The sequence below is a fragment of the Lissotriton vulgaris genome, chromosome 5 (genome assembly GCF_964263255.1).
Source record: "Lissotriton vulgaris chromosome 5, aLisVul1.2, whole genome shotgun sequence".
NCBI lineage: Eukaryota > Metazoa > Chordata > Amphibia > Caudata > Salamandridae > Lissotriton > Lissotriton vulgaris.
Genome location: NC_141693.1, coordinates 1,067,061,596 through 1,067,086,014, shown reverse-complemented (window position 1 = coordinate 1,067,086,014; position 24,419 = coordinate 1,067,061,596). Strand labels below are relative to the sequence as shown.

At 46.1% G+C, this 24,419-nt stretch overlaps 1 protein-coding gene across 1 annotated transcript in view; it reads right to left on the bottom strand.

Moving 5' to 3' along the window:
• Positions 1 to 24,419, bottom strand: part of LOC147712021 (glutathione S-transferase omega-1-like) — a 93,699-nt gene that overhangs the window by 35,902 nt on the left and 33,378 nt on the right. The window contains exon 2 of the mRNA XM_086922753.1: positions 23,430 to 23,538. Coding sequence (XP_086778879.1) covers positions 23,430 to 23,538 — 109 coding nt within the window. The remainder of the gene's footprint in view (positions 1 to 23,429; positions 23,539 to 24,419) is intronic.

Here is a 24,419-nt window from a genome sequence, read left to right as displayed (position 1 = left end):
TGTGTAAAATAACACACAAATGTGAATTAAAAGAGTAAATAAGTGAAGAGAGCAGTGAAAAACACTTGAAAGTCACTGGTGCAGAAGCTAAATCGGACTGTGGCCGTGGCTAGGCCCAAGCCAGACCCTTTCCTGAGAAGCACTCCTCCCCCTGGGCATACAAAGCAGGCAGTACCTTCATGTGTAGCTGGGAGCAGGAAACAGGAGGCAGGGAAATAGGCTTCCGACTATGGAAACTGCACCAAAATCGCATACCAGGTAGGAATCCAGGTTAGCATGCAAGCGCCCTCATTTTTTCATAAATTTTGACATAAAAAAGTCGTTTTTGAGGAAAAGGGGCCGACGAATTCTCAGAGCCTAAAAACAGCGGCGGCCATCTTGTTTGACACGCTCACGCGTCTCTTTTTAATTTCGTCCTTTTCTTGTAACGTTTGAGACCCGTTCGCATTTTTACATATTTATTTTCTTGTGCATTTGTACATCAGCGTTTGATTTGTTTTAACTACATTTATTTTTACTGATTTAGCTTTACTCGCTTTATCCGATTTGGTTTCCATTTTCCTTGAGAATTCTTCTACAGAGGCAGTTTCTGGTCTTTGTTTTAATGCTCCTAAAGATATATAAAGAATGGACTTTAGCTCGGTCCCATTAGAATTTTAGCCTATCACCTTAAGCTATTGATTGTTTGAATGCATCACTCCCTCTTTCATTGCCATGCATGATAAAATATTTTACATCTACAAAGGGCACCCAATCGCTAAACATTTACATTTCATTAAATACATTGAAAATATAAAGCGATCTTTTTTGTTCGTAAGCATGACTTGTAATATTAAAATCAGACAAATCGGCTTTACCATTGCTTGTTATGCTATTATTCTTATGCACCTCACTTCAGTGGCAAAGCTGCTGATTCCCTCTGGAGGCTGGCCAGGCCTTCTTGTGTCACATTTATTTAGCCATACGAGTTTAGCCATCACGATTAAGCCCTCCCTCAATGTACTGTTCTCTGGCTTTTTCTATAGATAGTCAGGAAAAACTCTTAACTTTGTTAAAGCCATAGCCAACTTACTCCTCCAGCTGCATCGACCTCCAACATCATCATTCTACATCTGGATTGACTGCCTGCACCACACTAAGGTTCAGTTGCTATTAGACTATTTATCTCTTATAGATCGTGATGTGTGCCTGAACCCTTCAAACACACAAAAGCTGTGGGACACCTTGGATCCTATTTTCTCCACACTTCCCCATCTTCTTTCAATTCTGAATGTACTTCCCCTACCTTGAAGCTTATCCTTTATTTAGGTCGAGCCTAGCGCAGCACGCATGCGCAGCTCTGCTATACTTTATGTAAGGGGCTTCAGAAAGCTCACCACATGCCTGTGCGTGAGGTCAGCTTTCGTTACAGGCTATTAGGCTTTGCGTGCGTCTTTCTAAGAAAGGTAGCACACAATTGAGCAAAGGCGGTTGCATGTCCCGCATTTGCTCTGCCCACGGCCTATTGCTTGTGGGTACCCGCACAGGCCACATCTGTTTTCAAATATCGTGCCCAGACACAGGTGCGATAATTGAAAACAGATCGCTCGCTGTGGCACGTGTGCACCACTCGCGTGCTTGTTTAGCCTTCACATCAATATCAGAAGAAAGAAAAACATCCCAGGGAACAAACTTATCAATGTAAAGAAATGACTAAAAACAAAATATTCTTCAATGTTTTTGCTAACCGGTATATCACCTGTACCGGGAGCTGTTTCTCATGGCCGCAGACCCATAAATCACCTGGAAGCGGCGGGGTCTTGCAGCCCACTCCGAGCACACATTCGTCAGAAAATTATTATTAAAAAAAAGCCAAATAGGTTTCATGCACAGATTCTTACCCTTGGCTCCTCGCAGACAGCGAAGCAAACAGGAGAGCAGTCACTCAGCCGTGCGAAGCAAACCCCACGGAGTTTCATCTCACACGCTAGACAGCAGGTCGTAGCGCTAAACCTGTGTTGAGAGATTCAACTACACTGAGCTTTACTGAAATAAAAATGGCCTCTTGGTCATTTTACAAGGGGTGGGGGAGGGTCTGGGATCGTGAAAGATGAGTTTCCGTCTCTAGCCTTGCACTTTATTTGTTAATTCAGTGCAGGAGCAACAAAGCATGAATAACGTAATGTCAGCCTTCTAGAGTTCTTCCACCAGAGGGTTTGTGCGACCAACTGACAATCGTGCCGTCGGTCTCCTCAAAGTGCTGTGACAACGGTGTGGCATCCCTCTCTAGTGGGCACAAATTTGCCCAGAGTGTAAATTCGAAACCTCTGTTATTGCACGGACAGGCTTCCTAAAATGTAAAACCTTGCTATAAAAAATTAAGAGAATGAATGGCCATATTTCCGGAATGTTTGTATTTGCATAACGGCGATGAAATAAAAATGTGCACGCGACATTTGTGCTGAGGCCTCGGAGCGGGAAACAACAAGTGCGCATTATTGTGATTTAGATTCCATTTTTGCTCGCTTTGCAGTGTTGACCTCAGAGGGCTAAAAGACGAGTCACAGCTACCAGAATATGAGCCAGTGAATCTAGATTTTGCCAGATGTTTCTGGCAGCTGTCCCGAGGAGCGCAGCGATGCTGTCTGGAACCAGCCACAGGGGCAACAATTGCCCATCAGTCCTCCCCAGTTACTCTTTACCACAGCAGTTGTGCTCTCCTTCTGGCAAGTAGGTTTCCCGCCCATTTCCGTCATCTTGATTTGAGGTCTTGAAGCGTCGCATTAGCAGATCCCTCATCCAACTTCTATTGTTGTGCACAAGCACAACTGGTTTATGTAATGTCCAAAATATTACACCTTTTTAGTATATCTTAGTCCAGTAGTTGCTGAAAATGTGCTTGAAAGTATAGACCACATTCTTGATAGCATGCACGTGGAACACCCTTTTCTGTTTGGGGCTGTTCTTGAGACAGCTTTAGGGGTCTCACCAGGAGGAGACAAGGATAAATAGCCATAGAACCAAACACTCACATTACCGGCAGCTATAGTGGCTTTAAAAAGGAGAACTAAAAATAAAAATCGCTGAGTACCCAAAGTGCAGATTAAATGTGAATGATGATTTAACAGACCAAATGAAGCCATGTGAGCACAATCCTATCCAAGTGTGTATGTGGTGTATGAATTGTTTGGAAGAACAATAGTTTAGTGAGAGACTCGACTCCAAAGGCCAGACCTATCAATATTAGAATTAATCATAATAAATCAACAATAGTAATGATAACAAAATACAGGACAACCTACAAGCTTGTTGTTTAAAAAAAAATCACTTGTAAATCTACCAGATGACCAACTGTTTTTTTTACATTCAACATTTGTAATACAACACCCATGTTTATTTTTTCTTATCTTTCTGGGGCACTAATAAACAAGCATTGGCATAGCCAATAGGTCTAGCTTTTGGGACCTTATAAGGATTTAGTTATGCAGCACAATATCCTTGGTGCAACAACATCAACGGTTGCATGGCTAAACACTTATAAGGTCCCAAAGGTGAGACCTATTGGCTATGCCAATGCTGGTTATTGAAGTCTTGAATCGTGCCTACACTCTTCAGCGCTACCATGTAAAGCTCCAGTACAGTTTACAGTAATCTCCATACTGCCTACCAAATTTGAGAACGTAGTCGGTCTCTCTTGGATAATAAACCTATTTTCTATTAGCAAATTCATAAAATGATCTCCACCACCCCAAAATAACGTCTTCCTTAATGCCATCCTCCATTAACAGGTGCCGTCGCTCTGCTCCCTACTGCTCCCCAAAAAGTACTTCTAGGAGAACTGCTTACAAGAGGATTGAACGCAGGCCATTAAAAAAAAACTTTAAGCCAGTCACTTAATGTATTCAGCAGGTTTACCTCTCTTCTTACAAAAATGCATCGTTCTCAGGCATAAGAAACATTCCAGGGATCACATTTGTTCAGCTCTCGTACCTACCAAAGGAGATTTTTTTTTTTTAAACCTGTGAACTCAAACATAGATCGGTGAAACACTTAGTTCTTCCATACAAAATTGCCACTAGTATGGATTCTTTCACCACTTATCTTCCGGACCCTCCTTCAATCTGCTCAGGGTACACAGAACCGGAATTCAAATTTAATAACATTAAATCCCTCTCAGAAGTGCCAATAGCAACTATTCTATGAAATCTTGCTGGACCTTGGACCGATGTTCCCCGACACAGCTCAGGAAAGCTTGGTCCTTGCCCTGTACAAGAATAACACCATTGTCTTAAGCATATTGCAGTCATTATTTTCTTTAACATGGGGGATGACTCCAAAGAAGTTAAGAAATTCTGGCCTATTCTTCGCTCTTCACTTGCTAACTTTACTTAAAATTCCAAACATCTTAAACGGTCATAACTTTTTTTAAAGCTGCTTTGATTGTGGACTCAGCTCACTTAGGCATGTTCCCTTCTCATGGATTGGAAACTATCCTGCCAGCAGTTCCTGGATGACATCCAGATGGCCTTGGATACTGGGTGTGTCACTGCCTTGACCCATTTGGATCTCTCAGCACAACTTTGCCATCATGGATTACACTGGAATAATTCAAAAGATCCACAGAATGGGTTTTACAACGGTTGCTCTCAAAATACTTCAATTCAGGTAGGACACACGTAGTTATTTTTGTCGCCTAGACCATTCTGGACCTTGTAGTGTGGTGACCCACAGGGCCCCTCTCATAGTCCAATTCTTTCTAATGCTTCAGTAGCACTATAGGTTTCGCTATTCAGAATCTTTAAGGGCATTTCTACACTTACGCGGATTAGACCCAAATCCTAATTCTTCTGGCAAGTCATAAAGGGGCTTCACCTTAAATTTGCCATCTTGCATATGGCAGTCGCCGCATGGAAGTTGGTTAATACTCTGAAGGTACATTCCAACAAAACTAAAGTCTTTGTGAATGGTAGTCACTTCAATTTATAGCATGGTGGTTTCATTTCCAGTATGTAATTTGGTGACTTCATTTATATCTTCCGATTCCCAACCTGATGGCGGATTGGAAATCTTTAGGTTCTTGCAAAAGTTCTCTATCTCTCACCAGCAAAGTCCGATCTACATGCTTTCTCTTCATTAAAACCCACACAAGCTTGCCTCGCCTTCCTTTAGAAGGCTAGCATGTGAGAGACTATGCTATCATTTCCACTTGATTGGATTACTATAACGCACTATTTGGAACTTCCCAAATTCCATCTTTCTACGTTGCAAATCATTCAAAAATTGGCAGGTCATGTACTAAAATCCAGATATTACATATTCATCTTTCTAATCATCTTTCTAAGTTGCAATGGCTTCTGATGCAGAAGACAAAATAATTCAAATATCTTTGCTTAGTTAATCATGTCTTTCTTTTCTGGGCCCAGAATGTTTGTGCAGCATGCTCATACCATATGATCCCACTTCCATTCCTTGATCTGCCCCCAGTGCTCCTATGACTATTTCTTGATTCCATTTGGTGGATGTTCCTTGGAACGCTTTTCCTCCAATACTCATTTTGATCTCAGTCCATCTTCTGTACCCCAAGAAAATGTGATATTGCGGTATTTGTTAACTTGTTTGATGAGGCATCAAGAGTGTATTGTGTAAATCATCCAGTTCCACAGGTAATATGTGCTCCATTATGTGCCTAATGGCTCCGCCTTGTGGATTATCTACATTTTAAAAATCGTTTTAATAAGGTGCCTGCACATGTTTGTCTGTGGGTCCCTGCTTATGTTTGCCAAGGCGCCAGGTGGAAAAAAACAGTTTGGCATGTTTACATGTTCAGTGGAGCAAAAGGCATTGAATATCGATTTCAGAAACAGACTAAGGGCTGCAAAGAGAACATTCTTGATGCTACTCAACTGTAGATCAGCTGTGAAACATGCAGCTGATATTTCAGAACTTATCAGTGCGCAAAACCTGGACCTGCTGATCAGCACTGAAACCTGGCTCAATGATACCTCTTCCCCAGTACCTGACATCTTAATCCCCGGACTACTTCATTCTCAAAAGGGATCTACTTGGTAAAACAGGGGGGGAGGGGGGCATTGCTTGCATTCATCGCTCCAACCTCACAGTAAAACAATCTCCATGTGCTGTGTTATCCTCCTGTGAACAGCTAGTTACTGAAATCTGGAAAAAAGGGAAGATCTGTATGTTGCACTCGATCTATCACCATCCTGGTGACAATTTATTTGGCACATTTGTAGAGCGCTCTGTTACCCAGAGGTGTCCTGGCGCTGGTAGGATAGACTGGTGTGAGTGAGCGTGCTTACTGAGTGAAGAGCCATGTTTTGAGTCCTCTTCTGAAGGCCATCAGACCCTGAGTTTGTCTGAGCGCAAGTGGGAGTTTGTTCCAGGCCTCTGCCGCCCCAAGAGAAAAGCTCCTGCCTCCCCAGCGAGCTCTTTTGGTTCTGGGGACCGTGACCAGGGCCAGTTGTCCTGACCTCAGGGTTCTTGCTGGTTTATGCCAGCAGAAAAGGGATTTCAAATGCCTAGGGCCCGTATCATGAAGGGCTTTGAAGACCATGCATAGTGCCTTGAAAGTAATTCTCTTACGGATAGGTAGCCAGTGTAACGTCGAATAAAGGTTAGAGGCTGGGCACTCCTTTATTTTCAAATGGTTTGACTTTTTTTCGACTCTTTGTATGCGTGCTGCTAAGGTAAGCACAATTTCCAAATTGTGCTATTCAAACTAACCAAACAAACTCAAGTGAAACCACCTGACCTTTTGCGCACTGTTGCACTTCCTGCTGGAGGGCTTCTGTTTAATTTGTTAACTCTAATTAGATCAAATATTCATCAACATAAACTTATTATAATAAACTCAAACATTAGGTGATTTGTTCATTATTGTTTTACTCATTTCATATTTCAATTCAAGACATTCTAGCCAATTGCATTTTCATTGGATTCATAGAACGTTCACAAGTACATTTTATACTTTTTCCAATGCCCTATGCATTTCGGGCCTCCCGGTCCTTCATCGGGGGCTGTATCTGAAAATGAACAGAAAAAATTCATACTATTTGACATGATCCTTCAGCGTAAAAGAGAAAGCAGTACCATAATTTATCAACATTGTGACTTGTGTTGTACAAACGTGAGTACATGCTGTTTGAAAGCAATTGAAGCAGTGAAAAAGAAGTGTAAATGAAAAGTGTGATAAATTCAAACCGTCTGGAGAGATACGTGTAGAACTACAAGGGAGCTATAACTTAAAGGGTACAACAACCCTAAGACATGCAAAAGACTTTAACCAAGTGAGTAATGGAGCAAGAATCCATTATAAACCTGCTGAGCCGTCACCGGTACTGACCTTTACAACGCTAAACTAAGTCCTATGCGTTTCTACCAATAGAAGCGGTCTCAGTTTAAATCCTGAAAACACGAAGAAAACCACGAAGATATAGCTTGATTATAACACAAAAGGTTGGAGATTCAATGATGATGATATAGACCTTTCCTACCTTCGCATCAATATTGGAACAACAGCGGCTTAGTCGTCAGATTTCTAGTGCGATTACATCCCCGTGCTGGGAAAATAAATGACATCGGGTCACGGTCTCGCTCAATGTTGAACGGAAGACCAAAGATTTTAACTGTTGAACACTCGGCGTTTATCTGATACGGAAGTGAAAAACTCCGTGAAACTCCGCAAACGGGAAACCGTAGTTTCTGCTACGCTTCGGCAGGATACTAATACGTGAGTGGGCGGATCTATACGTACCAGTTTAGAAGACGGACTACCGGGTTTTCTACCTAGTTTGTTAGCCATGTTGGTTTGGGCAGTCTATTCGAGATAACGTATAGACGTAAAGGTATAAAGATAAAAAAGTAAGGTGGAAAGAAAATTAAGGTGCTATGTGTTGTTTGTAGAATGTGTAATTTAAATAAACATTAACTTTATCTTCAAACTTTACTTCAATTACTATGCTTACAAAAAAACAGCAATTTTAGTGATAGAACTCAGGTCGCACGCAGGCGACATATGGGCAATATTTATAGGAAGCATCCTAAATCCACTCGATCATTGATCCCTTTCGGATCCTGTGAATCTAATCTCCTTATCCAAAAAATCTTTGTAGTAATGCCTTGGTGAGATCTTTACCAGGTGTGGATTTAACTACCTCGAGTACCTGGAACTTGAGCTGGGCTATCGTGTGTCTGTTTTTAGACCAATGTACTGCTAGACTGCTGTTGGGGTTGTTGTTTCTTATAGTACTCATGTTCAGATATACGAGTCTTTATTTTTTGCTCAGTCTTTCCAACATATAACAGCCCGCAGGGGCATTTTATGGCGTAAATCAGATTGGTTGCATTACAGTCAGCATTATGTTTAGTTTTTATGGTTTCGCCTGTGTAAGGATGTGTAATACTGTTACTCACAATAACATTGTTGCATTGTACACAGTTGTAACATTTCTTGGTTCCATTAAAGGTCTCTGAGGAGTCCATCTGAGGTAGTTTCAACATTTCTTTGATGTTTTTGGACCTTTTATAGGCAAATATGGGTTTGTCTTTGAACTTTCCTTGAAAATCATCTTCATTACTAAGTAGTTCCCAGTGTCGACTGATGCTTTTTTTGATTTCACGAGAACTGGTAGAGAAAACTCGTCAAGTATTTGTGTCGAAGTATTCTGTTTTATTTCCAGTCGTTAGTAATGATTCTCTGGTTCTCTCTGCAACTTTCTTCAAGGTATTCTGTAACAATGTTTCTGGATACTTTTTCTCCAGAAATGTATCCATGATTTTCTCTTGGTTATTTTCAAAAGATTGTGTGTCTGTGCAGATCCTTTTAGCTCTTAGTATTTGTGAATATGGCAAGTTCTCTATTAGATTTTTGGGGTGGAAACTGTTGTACATCAGAGCTGAATTCTTATCCGTGGCTTTATGATAGATCTCCGTTACAATTTCTCTGTCTTCAATTTTTACCAATACATTCAAAAATGATATTTCCTTGTCATCAATGGTCTTAGTGAATTGTAGATTTTCATTTAGTGTATTCAATTGGAGAATCTTCTCTTCAAGCATTTCTTTACTGTTTTGCCATATCAAAAAAATGTCAATGTAACGACAATACATGGTTGTGTTTTCTGTCCATTGTGGGTCTGCCAATAAAAATTCTTCTCCGAATTTAGCCATATAGGTATTGGCGTACGCTGGTGCATCAGAAAATCCCATGGATGTTCCTTTGTTTTGAAGGAAGAAATCATTTTTATGTTTGAAGTATCCATGGTGAAGACAAAAATGCAACATTTCTAATAGGAATACTTTATCTGCCCTTATTTCAGTTTGTTTGAGAAGAGCCCATTCAACTGCTTCGATTCCACCTGTGTGTGGAATGGAGGTGTATAGTGCTTTTACATCAAGTGTGCACAATATCAATCCTTTGTGTTGTACCATGGCTAGTTTCTGTGGAAAATGCGTTGTGTCCTTGATGTACGAGTACCAGTTTTGTACGAATGGTTGCAGAAAGTGGTCCAAATATTTACCCAGGGGCTCAAAGATTGTGCCACACCCTGCCACTATGGGTCTGAATGGTGGTTTAAGAAGGTCCTTATGGATTTTAGGTAGCATGTATATCCTCGGTTGCTTTGGGTTCTGTACTGTTAGAAATTGTTTGGTTTTGGCTGTGATCCATTTCATATGCTCAGCTTGATCCAGTAATTGATTGAGAGTCCGTTTTAGTTCTTCGATAGGATCCTTGTCTAATTTCAAGTAAATTTCAGTATCTTCAATGTGCTCTTGGACACTACTATCGTAGAACGATTGATCCATGACTACTATGGCTCCTCCTTTGTCAGCTCTCTCGATCCGTATGTTAGGGTCTTCTGCTAATTGTTTCAATGTTTGTCTTTCTTGTCTTGTATGTGTGAATCTTTTTTATGTCGCTAAGTACTACAAACAACACATAGCACCTTAATTTTCTTTCCACCTTACTTTTTTATCTTTATACCTTTACGTCTATACGTTATCTCGAATAGACTGCCCAAACCAACATGGCTAACAAACTAGGTAGAAAACCCGGTAGTCCGTCTTCTAAACTGGTACGTATAGATCCGCCCACTCACGTATTAGTATCCTGCCGAAGCGTAGCAGAAACTACGGTTTCCCGTTTGCGGAGTTTCACGGAGTTTTTCACTTCCGTATCAGATAAACGCCGAGTGTTCAACAGTTAAAATCTTTGGTCTTCCGTTCAACATTGAGCGAGACCGTGACCCGATGTCATTTATTTTCCCAGCACGGGGATGTAATCGCACTAGAAATCTGACGACTAAGCCGCTGTTGTTCCAATATTGATGCGAAGGTAGGAAAGGTCTATATCATCATCATTGAATCTCCAACCTTTTGTGTTATAATCAAGCTATGTCTTAGTGGTTTTCTTCGTGTTTTCAGGATTTAAACTGAGACAGCTTCTATTGGTAGACACGCATAGGACTTAGTTTAGCGTTGTAAAGGTCAGTACCGGTGACGGCTCAGCAGGTTTATAATGGATTCTTGCTCCATTACTCACTTGGTTAAAGTCTTTTGCATGTCTTAGGGTTGTTGTACCCTTTAAGTTATAGCTCCCTTGTAGTTCTACACGTATCTCTCCAGACGGTTTGAATTTATCACACTTTTCATTTACACTTCTTTTTCACTGCTTCAATTGCTTTCAAACAGCATGTACTCACGTGTGTACAACACAAAAATCACAATGTTGATAAATTATGGTACTGGTTTCTCTTTTACGCTGAAGGATCATGTCAAATAGTATGAATTTTTTCTGTTCATTTTCAGATACAGCCCCCGATGAAGGGCCGGGAGGCCCGAAATGCATAGGGCATTGGAAAAAGTATAAAATGTACTTGTGAACGTTCTATGAATCCAATGAAAATGCAATTGGTTAGAATGTCTTGAATTGAAATATGAAATGAGTAAAACATTAATGAACAAATCACCTAATGTTTGAGTTTATTATAATAAGTTTATGTTGATGAATATTTGATCTAATTAGAGTTAAAAAATTAAACAGAAGCCCTCCATCAGGAAGTGCAACAGTGCGCAAAAGGTCAGGTGGTTTCACTTGAGTTTGTTTGGTTAGCCAGTGTAACGTCACCAGATCCTGAGATACCGAGGCAAATTTGGGCGTGTCAGTGATTAGGCGGGCGGCTGCATTTTGCAGAAGTTGAAGTTTATTGAGTACACTCTGTTGGGCGTTTAACATCAGGCTGTTGCAGTAATCTAGGCGTGAGAGCACTAGACCAGTGACAATCGTTTTCCTGTGTTTCTTCTCCAGATACGGAAGGAGTTTTCTGATGGTTTTGAGTGTGAAATGGAGAGGAAGAGAGAGCGTTCACCTGGGATTTGAAGGTCAGGGTGGTGTCCACCAGTGTACCAAGATTTTTCACTTTGTCAACCGGCACGGGGAGTGGTCCCATTTCGTCTGGCCACCATCTCGGGGACCAGAAGTTGTCTCTGGCACCAAAGAGCAGAACCTCTGTCTTCGAGGAGTTTAGTTTAAGGCAGCTTTGTGCCATCCAGCGGCCCACTTCGTGCATACAGTTTCTGAATCTGTCCGCGGTGTTTTCAGTGTTGCCGGGAAGGAGGGACACCACAATCTGTGTGTCGTCGGTGTTAGATCTGGGGGCTCTAGGTGGCAGAGGTAAGTACCTTAGACCAAGTAGGGACCCTTGCTTCTAGTCAGGGTGAAGGAATACACACAGTAGATAACCTCCGCTCTCCCTCTAGGTAGCTTGGCGCGAGCAGGCAGGCTTATCCCCAAGGCAATGTGTATAGTAATTGCACTCAAAACAACAGTAATCCCCAATCCACCACAAACTGAGACCACACAGGTAAGTATATTTTATAAAAATATATAACTTTATCTATTTGCAGGCAGTAAAAGGCAGTAATACGATAATCACTTTTTCAGGTAAAGGTTGCACTTAATCTTAATGGTTGCAAGTAATTTCAGGAAGTTCTTATGTCATCAATTGTCTCAAGTCTTTAAAAAATATAGCACGAAGCAAATGAACAGTTGTAGGATCTTAGCACTCAAAACGTGCTTCCTAATCTTTGTACTGCATTTATAGAAGCAGCGCTCCTACCCCAGCTGGTTTCCCCCCCTCAAATCAGGGAGATCGGGTACTGGGTTGTTATCCCCGGGTCCCACGCGCAATGCGGGGCACTCGGGAGGCGATGCGCACGTTCGTGACACTTTCGAGCGAGCGCACAGCCCCCAGCGCTTCCTCTCTTCAGCCGGTGTCAATGCCGGGTGCGGGGTGGAAAGCGATCTCCCTCAGCTTCTGGGACGAAGACTCACCCCCGCAGGCACGGCCCCCGTCGCAGCTCCCACTGGCCTCTGCTGACGTCAAGGGTTCCCCCGGAGTCAGCCACTCACAGCGCGGCTCCCGTGGCAGATCCTGATGACACGGCGAGGCTCCAACCAACGGCGGCCCAGCTCACGGGGACAGGCCCACTACAGCGGCCAATCAGAGCGCGCCTCTGCCGACGAGCCTCCGAGAAGCCACCAATGCGGTCGCGGCCCCTTCGTGCCTCGGCCAAGGTGCCGAGCAGCTGCCGGTTGATTTCGCGGACCCCAGGCTGCGGCGGTGAAGTCTGGCCACGGAGATTTACAGCGCCCGGGGTCACAGGGCAGGATAGCTGTTTCAGGACTTGCGCATAGGGTTGCTTAACCCTGGGGCCACCAATAGCTTCGCGCCTCCACTCCACACGTGCCGATGAGCACGCCGAACACCGGTCACGGCAGAGTGCTAGCAGGGCCTCCCAACGCGGCGCTCTCAGGCCGTGCAGAGAGCAGCCAGCGCGCTTCACGGGCAGATGGTTATTCACGATCCTCACAGCCCACAGCAGCTTCAGGAGGCGCAGTAGCTTCAGGTCTCTCAGCAGATTTTGAGCAATACAGCAGCTTCTTTACTTGGGCAACCTTTGTAGTCCTGGGTTGCAGACAGGGAGCCAGCTCTTCTCAGGCCCTTGGAGATTCAAGTTGCAGACACAGCACACAGCAAAGTCTTAGCAGTTTCAAGCAGGCAGGGTCACAGCTCACAGCAAAGTCCCTTTCTTCTCCTCTCCTTCAGTTGGATAGCAGGATAGGTCAGCCCTTAAAGCACACAGCAAGGCAATCTTCCATCAGCTCCTTCAGCAGTCCTTCTTCTGGCAGTGGTTCCTCTTGATTGTAGAATCTGATTTTCTGTAGTCAGGGGTCCTTCTCTTATACCCCAAAAAGGCTTTGAAGTCTTTTGAAGTCTTTGTGCAAAGGGGGCCCTGAGCCCGGTCCAAACCAGTTCTGGGGGTCTGGGGTGTTTCTGGTTTCCTTCTTCCTCCCTGTCCCAGGGACAGAGGTGACAGTCGCCCAGCAGGAGGTGGAGCCAGCTTTGTGGTTAGGCAGGCACAGCCCTTCACTATCAGGTGCTATCTCCTCCCACTTCCCTGGCAGCAGATGCTGCCTTTCATCCACGGGGCTGGCTCAGATAACCCCCTGGGGCTCTGCAGACCCTGTCATCCTCAACCCAGACAGTCAATCCACAAACAGTCCCAGGCACACAGGAAGGTTTAGACAAGAGTACAGCCACTTTCTAAAAGTACCATTCTCAAACACAGAATTTAAAAACAACCTTTACTAAAAGATGTGTTATTAAATTTTGAGTTCAGGGATATCTTTCACTTATGTCCCATCTTGTTCCTATGGGAAGATAGGCTGGGATCCAATGGGACCAGCCTCCCCCATGTTACTCTATGGAGCAAGATAGCCTTACAGCAGTGAGCACACAAAATGGCTGCTGCTCACTACCAGAGCATGTTACCTGCACTAGTACATGCTCTACCTTATCCATGCACTGCACCCTGCCCAGGGGGGTACCTTGAGCCTTCCATAGGGGTGACTGGTGTGCACAGACAGGGAAGGGTTAGGCCCAGCCAGTGGGGACACTGGCCAGGCGGACATGGCAGTCCACTGACTGCACACAGGCCCTGCGCTGGCAGGCCTGAGGCATCATTTTAGGGCTACTCATGTGGGTGGCGCAATCTGCGCTGCAGGCCCACTAGTAGCATCTGTCATCACCAGCCCTGGCACACACAATGCACTTTACTAGGGACTTCATGGTGATACAAATATGCCAATCAGGTATACCCAATCAATATGACAATTTACAGAGGGAGCACTTACCCTCTGACACTGATCAGCAGTGGCAGAGGGTCCAAAGCATCTAAACCAGCAAAAACGAAATCCAGCACAGCATCAAAAATACATAAGTCAGAGGCAAAAAGATGGGGGAAAAACCACGCCAAGGATGTCAGGTCTAACAGTCGGCATATGCCGCGAGTTGAAAGCCGAACGATCGGATCACCGGGGCGAGGGTAGACACATAAACGTTAAAAAGGGTGGGGCTTAACGAAGACCCCTGGGGGAATCCACAAGGTAGTACAAAGGAGTGTGATTCGTGACTGCCCAGTGCCACTGTCTGAGTTCTATCAGACAGGAAGGCTTGTAGGATTTTTAGTGCCTTTCCCTGGATTCCACAGGCCCTCAACCGGTCCACCAATAAATTGTGGTGGACCGTGTCGAAGGCCGCAGAGAGATCCAATAGGATCAGGGCTGCTCTGCCTCCTGCATCCATCACCTGCCTAATGTCTTCCATAGATTTAATCAGGGCGGATTCTGTGCTGTGTTCCTCCTGAAAGCCGTGTTGGGAGGAATCAAGTAGATCCGCTGATTTTAAAAAGGCACTTAGTCTGGTCTTCATAGAGAAAATCATGGAAGTCATCCGCTCGAGCTCGGATCAACTCTGCCAATTATTCCTCAGAGACTTTAACCTTTATTGAAATGACACAAATTATCCTATTGTCGGTTCCTTTAAGACTTTCCTCTCAGACCTTAACCTCTCATAGCTCTGTAAAGGTCCTACACACAATAAGGGCGCCACTCTCAACCTTATTGCCAAAAACAACATGTATTTTTAAAAAAAATCTTTTTATTGTTTCAAAATACAAAAAAGACATGAGGGTGGGCCATCATAAATACAAAGAGTCCGACATTTCGTATTGAGAGAAGACAACAGTAATCCAACAATTTAACAAGGCACATGGATCCTATTCCAGGTCTAGCGCTGCAGTGTCAAGCCCCCTCAATCAGCATAGTATCATATCTGAACCCTGAGCTCTAGGTCATTATTCAGTACCCCATGCATGGCCAACCCAAATATCTACCAACTCCCAAACCCCCCCCACCCCTGCCGCCGGCGCCATCTAAATAAGGAGTGTTATCGAGGTACTACCCTAGTGTGTGAAGTGTATACAGGCCATCTCATCCATTATACTAAGAATCACCGTAACCACCCGGAAGTCGGGGACCTCCCTCTGCGCTAATCTCCCCAAGACCAGAGGAAGCCGCCTGTGCCTACTCCTCCATCGATGTGCCGGATTTCGAGTCAGTATCCACGTCCAGCATCCGGAGCTCCATCACCAAGGCCTCCCACGCCCACGCCGCTTCCAGCGCCCTATCGCTATGGGATCTATGGGCTTGCTGCAATCTAACTGAACTCTCGCTGCCCGCCCACATAAGTAACGCTGCTTTCCATCTAGCATAGCTAGGACCAGCCGCTGCCTTCCAGTGTGATGTAATTTCTCTTTAATCCAGAACGAGTCCCAGGTCCATAAACTTGCTAGTTATCTTATTTTTACTAGTGTGCAGGAACCAGTGTAACAGGCACGCTCCTTTATCCATATCAACCCGTCGCGCAGTTACCCTACAGAGCAACATGGTTATCTCCTCCCAATATGTTCCCAGCTGAGGGCAGTCCCACAGCATATGGCTCAGGTCCGCGCCCTGCAGCCTGCATCGGGGGCAGGTAGCAGTTCGATCCTAAAATACGGATTCATTTTAGCTGGCGTGAGATATGCCCTATGTAGTACGAAGAATTGGATTAGCTGGAACCTAGCGTTCCTTGTACTCTTCCATGCTCTTTTAATTATCTGTGACCAGGCCGCGTCCGGGATAGCTTTGTCTAAGTCTGTCACCCATTGCTCCTGCAGTTTTTGTAACGGGTCAAGCCCTTCCCCTAGCATTCGTTTATACAGGCAGGTAACCGCTTTATATGTGCCCGCTGCCATCACTACGTATTGACACGCTCCGCTAGTTGGTAGTTCTGAGAGGCCAGCACCCCAATGCTTCTGTATGGCTGCAACCGATGCCGCGTGTATCAGGAAATGGCCACGGGGAAGACCGAAGGTCTCCTGCAACATACTATAGGGCAACAGTACGCCATCTGCATATAGGTCACCCACCATCTGCAGGCCCAGTTCCTCTCATTCCGCCAGGCCGGACTAATCACCACCGTGTGGTAACGCCGTGCACATGCCAAACGGTATCTCGGGCGCGTAAGGACGCTGCACCCCAATTCTATTGTGGAACCGTTTCCAACAATACCTCAGGGTGCCCTCCACCATTGATAACTTGGCAGTCCTCAGTCACTGCTGCAAGATCATGAATGACAGATTATGCTTCGGCTCTTCCGGCACAGTCCCCCCCTCCGGCCCCCATAACTCCAACGCCACCGCCCGAGTAAGAAACTGGAATTGTGCAGCCAAATAGTACAGTTCAAAATATGGGGTGGCGATGCCCCCCTCAACTCTCGGCCGCAGCAGTGTATCCAGCGCCACATTGCGCCGTCCTGCACCCCAGATGAAACTACCCACTGCGGAGCGGAGTTGTCGAAAAAACCAGCCGGTATTCTTATCGGTAGGGTCCGGAAGACATATAAAAGACGAGGAAGCGCCACCCTCTTCAGCAGCGCTACGCGACATGCCACCGACAATGGCAGGGTCCCCCCAAACCGCATGCTACCCCTCAAGCCCCACATCCCTCTCCCAATGTTGCCCTCAAGGAGATCCTCCCGAGCATGGTACAACTGCGTTCGCAGATAGGGAAGGCACCTCGGCTCCCACGCCAGATCGGGCAGTAACGTGGGCGGGTCGCATGTACTAGACACTGGGAAAACGCAGGTCTTTGCCCAGTTAACCCGCAGTCCTGAGATGTCCCCGAGACGGTCAAGGAGAGTGCGAGCCCCATCGAGGGCATACCCCACATCTTCCAGAAACATTAGGAGGTCGTAGGTGTAGAGCGAGATACAGTCCGCATGACCTAGGATCTGAAGGCCACGGTACGCCCCCACCATTCTAGCGTGCGCAGCCAGTGACTATCGCAAGGGCAAATAGCAGCGGGGAGAGCGGGCAACCCTGCCTAGTGCCGTGCCCCGCCCCACCGGATAGGAAAAGGAAACAGCCCTACCCACGCGAACCCTAGCCGTTGCCGACGAATATAGTATTTCAGTCCAACTAACATAGCCGGCTCCAAGCCCAAATGCAGTCATAACTGAGAACAGATAGGGCCATTCCAGGCTGTCAAACGCCTTAGCAATGTCAACCGAAAGGACTATTGCTTGCCTCTCCCTTCCACAACCTCCATCCAATATTCCTATCAACAGACGTATGCTACTGGCGGTATTGGGCGTCGGGATAAAACCAGCTTGATCTAAATGCACTAACCGTGTCATTAAGGGAAGGAGTCTGGTGGCCAGCACCCGGCTCAGTATTTTATAGTCAGAAGTGAGCATAGAAAGAGGCCTATACGCAGCTGGGTCTGTCGGCGGCTTTCCTGGCTTGAGGAGCGGAACAATAATGGCTTCCCTAGTAGAAGCCGGTAGTATCCCAGTCTGCCTAGCCTCCTGGTACATCACCAATAATCTGGGAGCCAGGAGGTCAATATATGTCCGATAGAATTCAATAGGTAAACCATCGCTGCCCGGTGTTTTGTGGCGCAGCGAATCTCAGCCAGTGTAATATCCTGACCAAGTGCCTCCACCTCCTCCTTCTCAATTGCGGGTAGCTCCAAGCCCTCCAGAAACGCTTGAGTATCCACCTCGCCAGTCTGCAACTGGCTGGTGTAGAGACTCGCATAAAAGGATCGAAATCGGTCATTTATATGATGTTGCTCATATTCCAAACGTCCCGAAGAGGAAGCCAACGCCAAAATAGGCACGCATGCAGGGGCAGCCAGCCAGGCCAGTAATGTGCCCACTCTGTCCTGCTCCGCACGAGTCAAGAAAGCTTTGTGATCAAAGCACCATAGGCACTCCACCCCCGCCGCTACCGCCTCCTTCCGGGACAGAACCTGGTCACTCGTCCCAGAGCCATCCGAATGGGCCCTCTCAGCTTCACGTAGGGCCAGTTCGCAGTCTCGATTTCCTGCAGAAGCAGCTTCCTAACTCCCACCCACTTGGCGATAGAGATACCGCGGACCACCACATTGAAGGCATCCCATTCTAGGGCCACTGTCGTAGCAGATCCCGCATTCTCCGCAAAGTAGTGTTCCACCCCATCTCCGCACGAAAGACTTGATCCTCCAACATCTCAGGGTGCAATCTCCAGGTAGGGATCCTGGGGCGCTCCACCACCCAACAGAAGTTTACCAATAGCGGATTGTGCGTGTACGGTGCGTGTTAAATAGCCACCAGAGATGCCAGGCCGGTACTACACAAAACGGCGTCCAATCGAACATGCAGGTCATGCAAGGCTGAATAATAGGAGTAATCTCTATCGTCCGGATGTTGCGCTCACCAAATGTCAAGGAGTCCCCAGTGGGCCAGAACCCCAGCCAATTTATTAATCGGGGCCGTGGGTAGTGGGGGATGTGACCTGTCCATGGTTACATCAACAACTGAGTTAAATTCTCCCCCCATCAAAGTAATGATGGGGGGAGAATGAAGTAATCCGCGAGGGCAGAAGACAAAGACTCCAAGAAGGACACCTGTTCTACATTAGGAGCATAGACCCAGCAGAGGGTCGGCTCACGCCCATAAAGGTGACCTCTATCCGCGACGTAACAGCCATCAGGGTCTATCAGTTGGTCTAACACTTGAAAAGGGACTCCAGCCCTAATCCAGATCAGAACCCCCAGTGCAAAGGCTGAGTAAGTGGTGTAATAAAGCTATCCGCGCCACCTGAGCTGCAGAGCAAGCCCCTCAGTTTTAGTCAGATGTGTCTCCTGTAAGAAAGCCACCTGCACGCCCCTACGGACCAAATAGGAGTGGACCTTATATCTACGCTGCATGGAGTGCAATCCCAGAACATTCCAGGTTATACATTTCACATCAGGCGACAGACCTGCAACAGTAAAGCAAAAAACACCCAATGCAGCCCCCCCTCCAGCTGCCAGACAGTTACCAATATACAAATGCACAACACTCGATAGTGCCACTTTCTTGGTTAAGCTCATCAGCAGGCAATTTCCCCCAAACAAACCAGTTCCATCCCCAAACAATCCCACCCCACCCAATACATCTCCCTCCCCCCACAAGAGCAGGCACCAACATAGTGAATCCCATCCAAACTACCCCAACTACGGGCCCCATGCAAAGTTAAGGCAAACTAACTAGTACCATCCGGTGGGGGTTGGATAGAGAATAGGAAATGACCTGCAATAAAACCAAAAGCACAACCAATGCCCGCCCCAAGATCCCCCAAAATGCAATGCCTCCCAGATCCCCCCGCAGCCATCGTCGCCACCCCAACCCCATTCACTCCCGATTCAGGCTCCCAGCTCCCCCCGTTTCCAATGCACCACTATAACCCCCATTTAAGAAACAATCACTGAAGCACATCATTCCAGGGCAGAACTCCCAGCCCCACAGACATCATAAAATCTACTCATCCAGCAGTCCATCTGCCGTTCCAGGAGTGACTGTTGGTAGTCGCTGATTCTTCGACAGAGGACTCCGCCTCCGATCGGCTCGTCACCTCCAAGTTCTGATGCCTCTGGTGTGGTCTTCAGCAGTTCTCCGGAGATAGCCGACACCGCTTCCAGAGCTCACCTACGCTCTATAACCATCTGCGAGGTCGATGGTTTCCGCAGGCCCTGCCTGCGGCATCGCAACCGTTGCGACCTGCGAGGTTGAGAGTCACCAGTCAGCTCCCGTGCCTCCACGTCCAGGCCATCCTTTCCCGCTCTGTAAGACTCCAGCCAATCCCATGCATCCTCCGGCATGTCATGAAAGTGGGTCTTTCCGTCGAGTACAATACGCAAGTTGGCTGGGCAGAATAGAGAATATTGAATCCCTTCTGCGCGCAATTCCTTCTTCACAGCTTGGAAGTGTTAGACCTGTCAGCCCTTTGGGTGGCCCCTACTTATTTTTTTCCCTTTTTGCCTTCTATTTTTGTGTCCACTGTGATTTTTGGGTGTTGACCTTCGGTCTCTGGGCGCCTCATTATTACTAATTAGTAATGAGGCACAGGTGCTCTTTTAAAATGGAGGAAGAGTAGGCACTCACAAAATGGTGGCCTGTCAAGATTTACCTCACAGCCTTGGGCCATAGGGTGACATTAGGGGTTCCAGAACCTTCTGTTCCACTCTGGACACTCCGGGCCCAGGCTATATAAGATGGAATGTTGGGCAGCCATTTTGGTGAGTGAGGAGCTTGTAGGTGGAGAGAGAGGTCAAGCTGGAGTACAGGCTGTGGAGTGAGGAGGTTGGCACACTGTAGGGGGGGGGGGGGGGGGACGACTGCCTTCAGAGGCTGCTACTCCTTTATGTGATGCTACCTTCAGCCCATTGATCTGACCCGCGAGGACATTTTCATTTGAAACAACGATACCACCAGTATCCCTAGTGGAAGGCCAGGCTGTGGACTGAGGGAACTGGACTAGGCTGGTGAGGGTGAGTGGGGCTGCCTCCCGTAAGGGGCTGAAACCTTGGTGAAATAGTCCCTTATGTTAATTATCACCCCGCGCCCAGCATGACCCTTCACCTAGCTGCCCTGCTGTGACCCGCTTGAGCCGGTCATATCGTGCCTCCAGACTGACCTGAGTTCCTTGCGCTATTGTGGCTTCACCGCCGTTGTACTAGCGGATCTCCTGTGGTGGGAGCGTGGTTCCAGCGGATTGGCGCCAGTGGCGCCTTGGCAACTAGATCCGCATAGATTGGCGTAAGGGTCAGAGGAACGCCGACTTCCCCGCTGAGGAGAGTGTGGAGGAGGTTCGGTGCTGACATGGTGTGCACAGCATTGGAGAGGCAGTTGCCAGGCAGCGGAGGCCGGAATAGAGTCCCGCCCTGACGTTGACAGGAAGGAGCGGGCGGGTTTAAAGGAGGCGTGCCCTGCCTTGAGGGAGGAGCTGCTGCAGAGGCGCGCCCGGTCTCCGGCGAGAAACTCCACTTCTGTGAGAGCGAAGATGAAGTTGCACGAAGATAGGAGAAGGAATTGCCGCGGGGGCACGCCCTGTCTCCGGTGGGGGTTCCACCACCGGGGGTTTGCTCCTAGTGTTTCGGAGGGGGCACAACTGGAGAAACCCTAACCCCTTCCATCTGACCACTGGCTCCGATCTTCCCGTGTCCTCGGCGCTCACCTCTGCCTGGGGTACTGCACCGCCCAGCAGCGCCACCGCAGTCCCAGCATTCGTCCTTGGGGGCTCTGCGCTCTACTTCTCAGCGCTACCCCAGTCCCAGCTCTCTGCCCCCGGTCTCAGCAATCAGAGCTAGCTCCGGCCGGGGGAGGAGAAAAGGATTGGCACCATCTTGAATCATCCGGAGGCCGGCACCCTCGATCAATCCAGCAGCCTCCGCAACCGTTTTATGCCTGGATTCGGGCAAATCTAAATGCCCTTCAACTCTAGGTTGCCCCCTGCTCTATTGGCTCCGCTTGGGGGACTGAGAGGTGCCGGAATCAGGATAAAAATCGGGGGATCAGGCGCGGAGCTCAGTGCTAATGCATCCTGTCCCATCAGCTCCTAAGCCACGCCCCTTGCCAAAAACAACATCATCCAAATAGGCGACATCTTACCCTGTGACTGGTCTGATCTTTTTCAAATTCCCTTCCTCATCTTAGATGGCTTTGGTAGGCAGGACCAACCCCTTAAAGCAAAACAACCCGCAATATGAGAGACCTCAACATGCTAACTTCAATCACCAGAAATTGACTACAGTCCCACCTAATCTGACCATCCTTGACGATCTCTCGGATCGTAACATTAACACGTTGTCCAACATTTTTGATTCTATTGCACCAAAGCCACTCAAAAGGATTCCCGTCAAACTTTCCAAACTGTGGTTCAATGGTTCCCTAAATGATAAACGGCGCAATCTTAGACTATCTGAGAAACTCTGGAGAAACACGCCCTCCCTCACAAATCTCACTCAACTTAGAAAAGTGAGAAGTTCCTACAACAAACACACCCGCCTGTCTAAGACAGACCACTTCAGTATGCAATTGAATGGAGCCAAAAATAGACCCAACAAACTCTTTGAAATTATTAAGGAGCAATCTAACCAGTCTTCCAACTGGATCTCTACTCAGATATCCCTGCTCCCTAGTGGTGATGATTTCACATTCACTTCTCTGAAATAAAAAGGAAAACAGAGTTTGAGCTACTACCGGTCACCCCAACTTTGTTACCTTATAAACTTCCAAAAGTATCAGCCGAGCTGGCAGAATCCTCGACAATATCATTGCTTTTGGGCTGCTTTCAAAAACAATGTCTCTTGGAACTCTTTTCTCCTCCCAGATGTCATTGAGCTCCTTCACAACATGGCATCCCTTAAACCCTCCAACGATTTTGGGGATCCTTTACCTGCTAAGCTTTATGAAGATTTAAACTCAGCTATTCTCCCTCTTTGGTCAAGGATCATTGATAAATCCTTCTTACAGGGAAGATTCCAGACTGCCTAAAGGTGGGGCAAGTTACTCCCATTCCTTAGAAGCCCAATGCGGACCCAAACAACTTTCGACCTTTAACCAGCAGTATTACTAGCTAAATTGCTTGAAAAATACGTCCATTCGCAGCTCTGCAACCACAGCCTGCTAGTTTTCTCTCTAGGACTCCTGACCTTATTGGCATTGTCTTCTGGAAGGGATAATGGGATGAGTGAGAAGCAGATCCATCTAGAGATCGTTACATGTTTATCCATGCTTCTTTGCTCCTCCTCCTATTCCTTTATATGCCAGTGCCTGACACGCAAAGCTTATTTTTTGTTCTTTTTCTTCTATAACAGCACAAAAAGGTATGATTTACGGTTTTTGCCATTTATGGTTGGATTTAAGCTCTAGTAAGGTTTGTAGTTTAGATGGAATGTTTTAGCTAATGAATGGTCATTTCTCTAAAGTGGTTTCTATCAACTCAAGCATGTGCATACATGCAGCTCATTTATTATTTGCTGCAATTCAAGCATTACCCACATTTTACATATTGAAAGGTTTCGATATTTTATTTAGAAATATATATGACAGACGAAGAAGACATTTAAGTATACTTTAAAATTCCAAAGCAAAAAGTCAAAATTATATTAAAATATTTATAAAGGGCTTACAATGGGTTTTAGTTCACATTATTTATTGAATTTGTGACTAATAAATTCTTACTTGATTCCTTTGGCTGCCAAGACAAGCAGTGTCCTTTCGGCAAATGGGCAGAACCTCATACTGTAGATGCGGATCAGTCCTTCTGGGACTGGACCAGGAGCAGAGCTCCCTAGAATAAAGATAGGGTTCAAGAGAACATTATTAAAGAAAATAATGAACAACAACATTGTAATAAAGCACACTTCTCTTTTTTCCCAAGATGTCAGACGGATATTAATCTTTTGAGAACCCGTTTAAGAACCACTGTAAATGCATACCATATCCCAATAAATTTAAAAGACCAACAAATAACTCTAAATAGGGGTAACTAGTGGCACACAGTGAATTGAACCTTGAACTGCCCAAGCATTACACATTGCCAGCGTAGAAACATTCAGCTGTAATGCAGACCCATGCCATATGCAAAAGGTTCAACCAGACTCGGCATTTTAGCCAATAAAGTTGTATTTTGGGGCTTGTAGTTCTGTTATTCATAATGTAAATATGAGTTTAAATATCATGTTGCACAAAGTAATCTGAGCAAAAGAATAATAACTAACAGAACAACACAAGGGCACTCAGCTGCATATGGCGACAGGTCATAGTTCTAGATCAATGAGAGGACCCATTTACAAAGAATGTATCAGGGAGGAATGACACAGGGTATTGAGATACCGCTGCTGCCAGACACATCTTTCCTGGGACATGGCATTGCAATCGAGCTGGTAGCTTCCTTGTTCAGAGCCCATCCAGTGGTGCATGCGATTCAATCAATCAATCAATATTTGTTTATTTGAGAAAATGTTGCTTTAACAGCAAGATAATCAAGGCCCCAACGAGCAATCACATATAATATAGCAATGTCACGTAGTTGAAGAGCAGATCATTTTATACAATACTTATACTAAAATCCACTAACAGCCCAAATTAGTCAAAATGGTAAATAATTCAGCTGCAGATTTATCTATTGACAATAAAAATCTAGCCAGAGCACGTTACATCCATGATTTG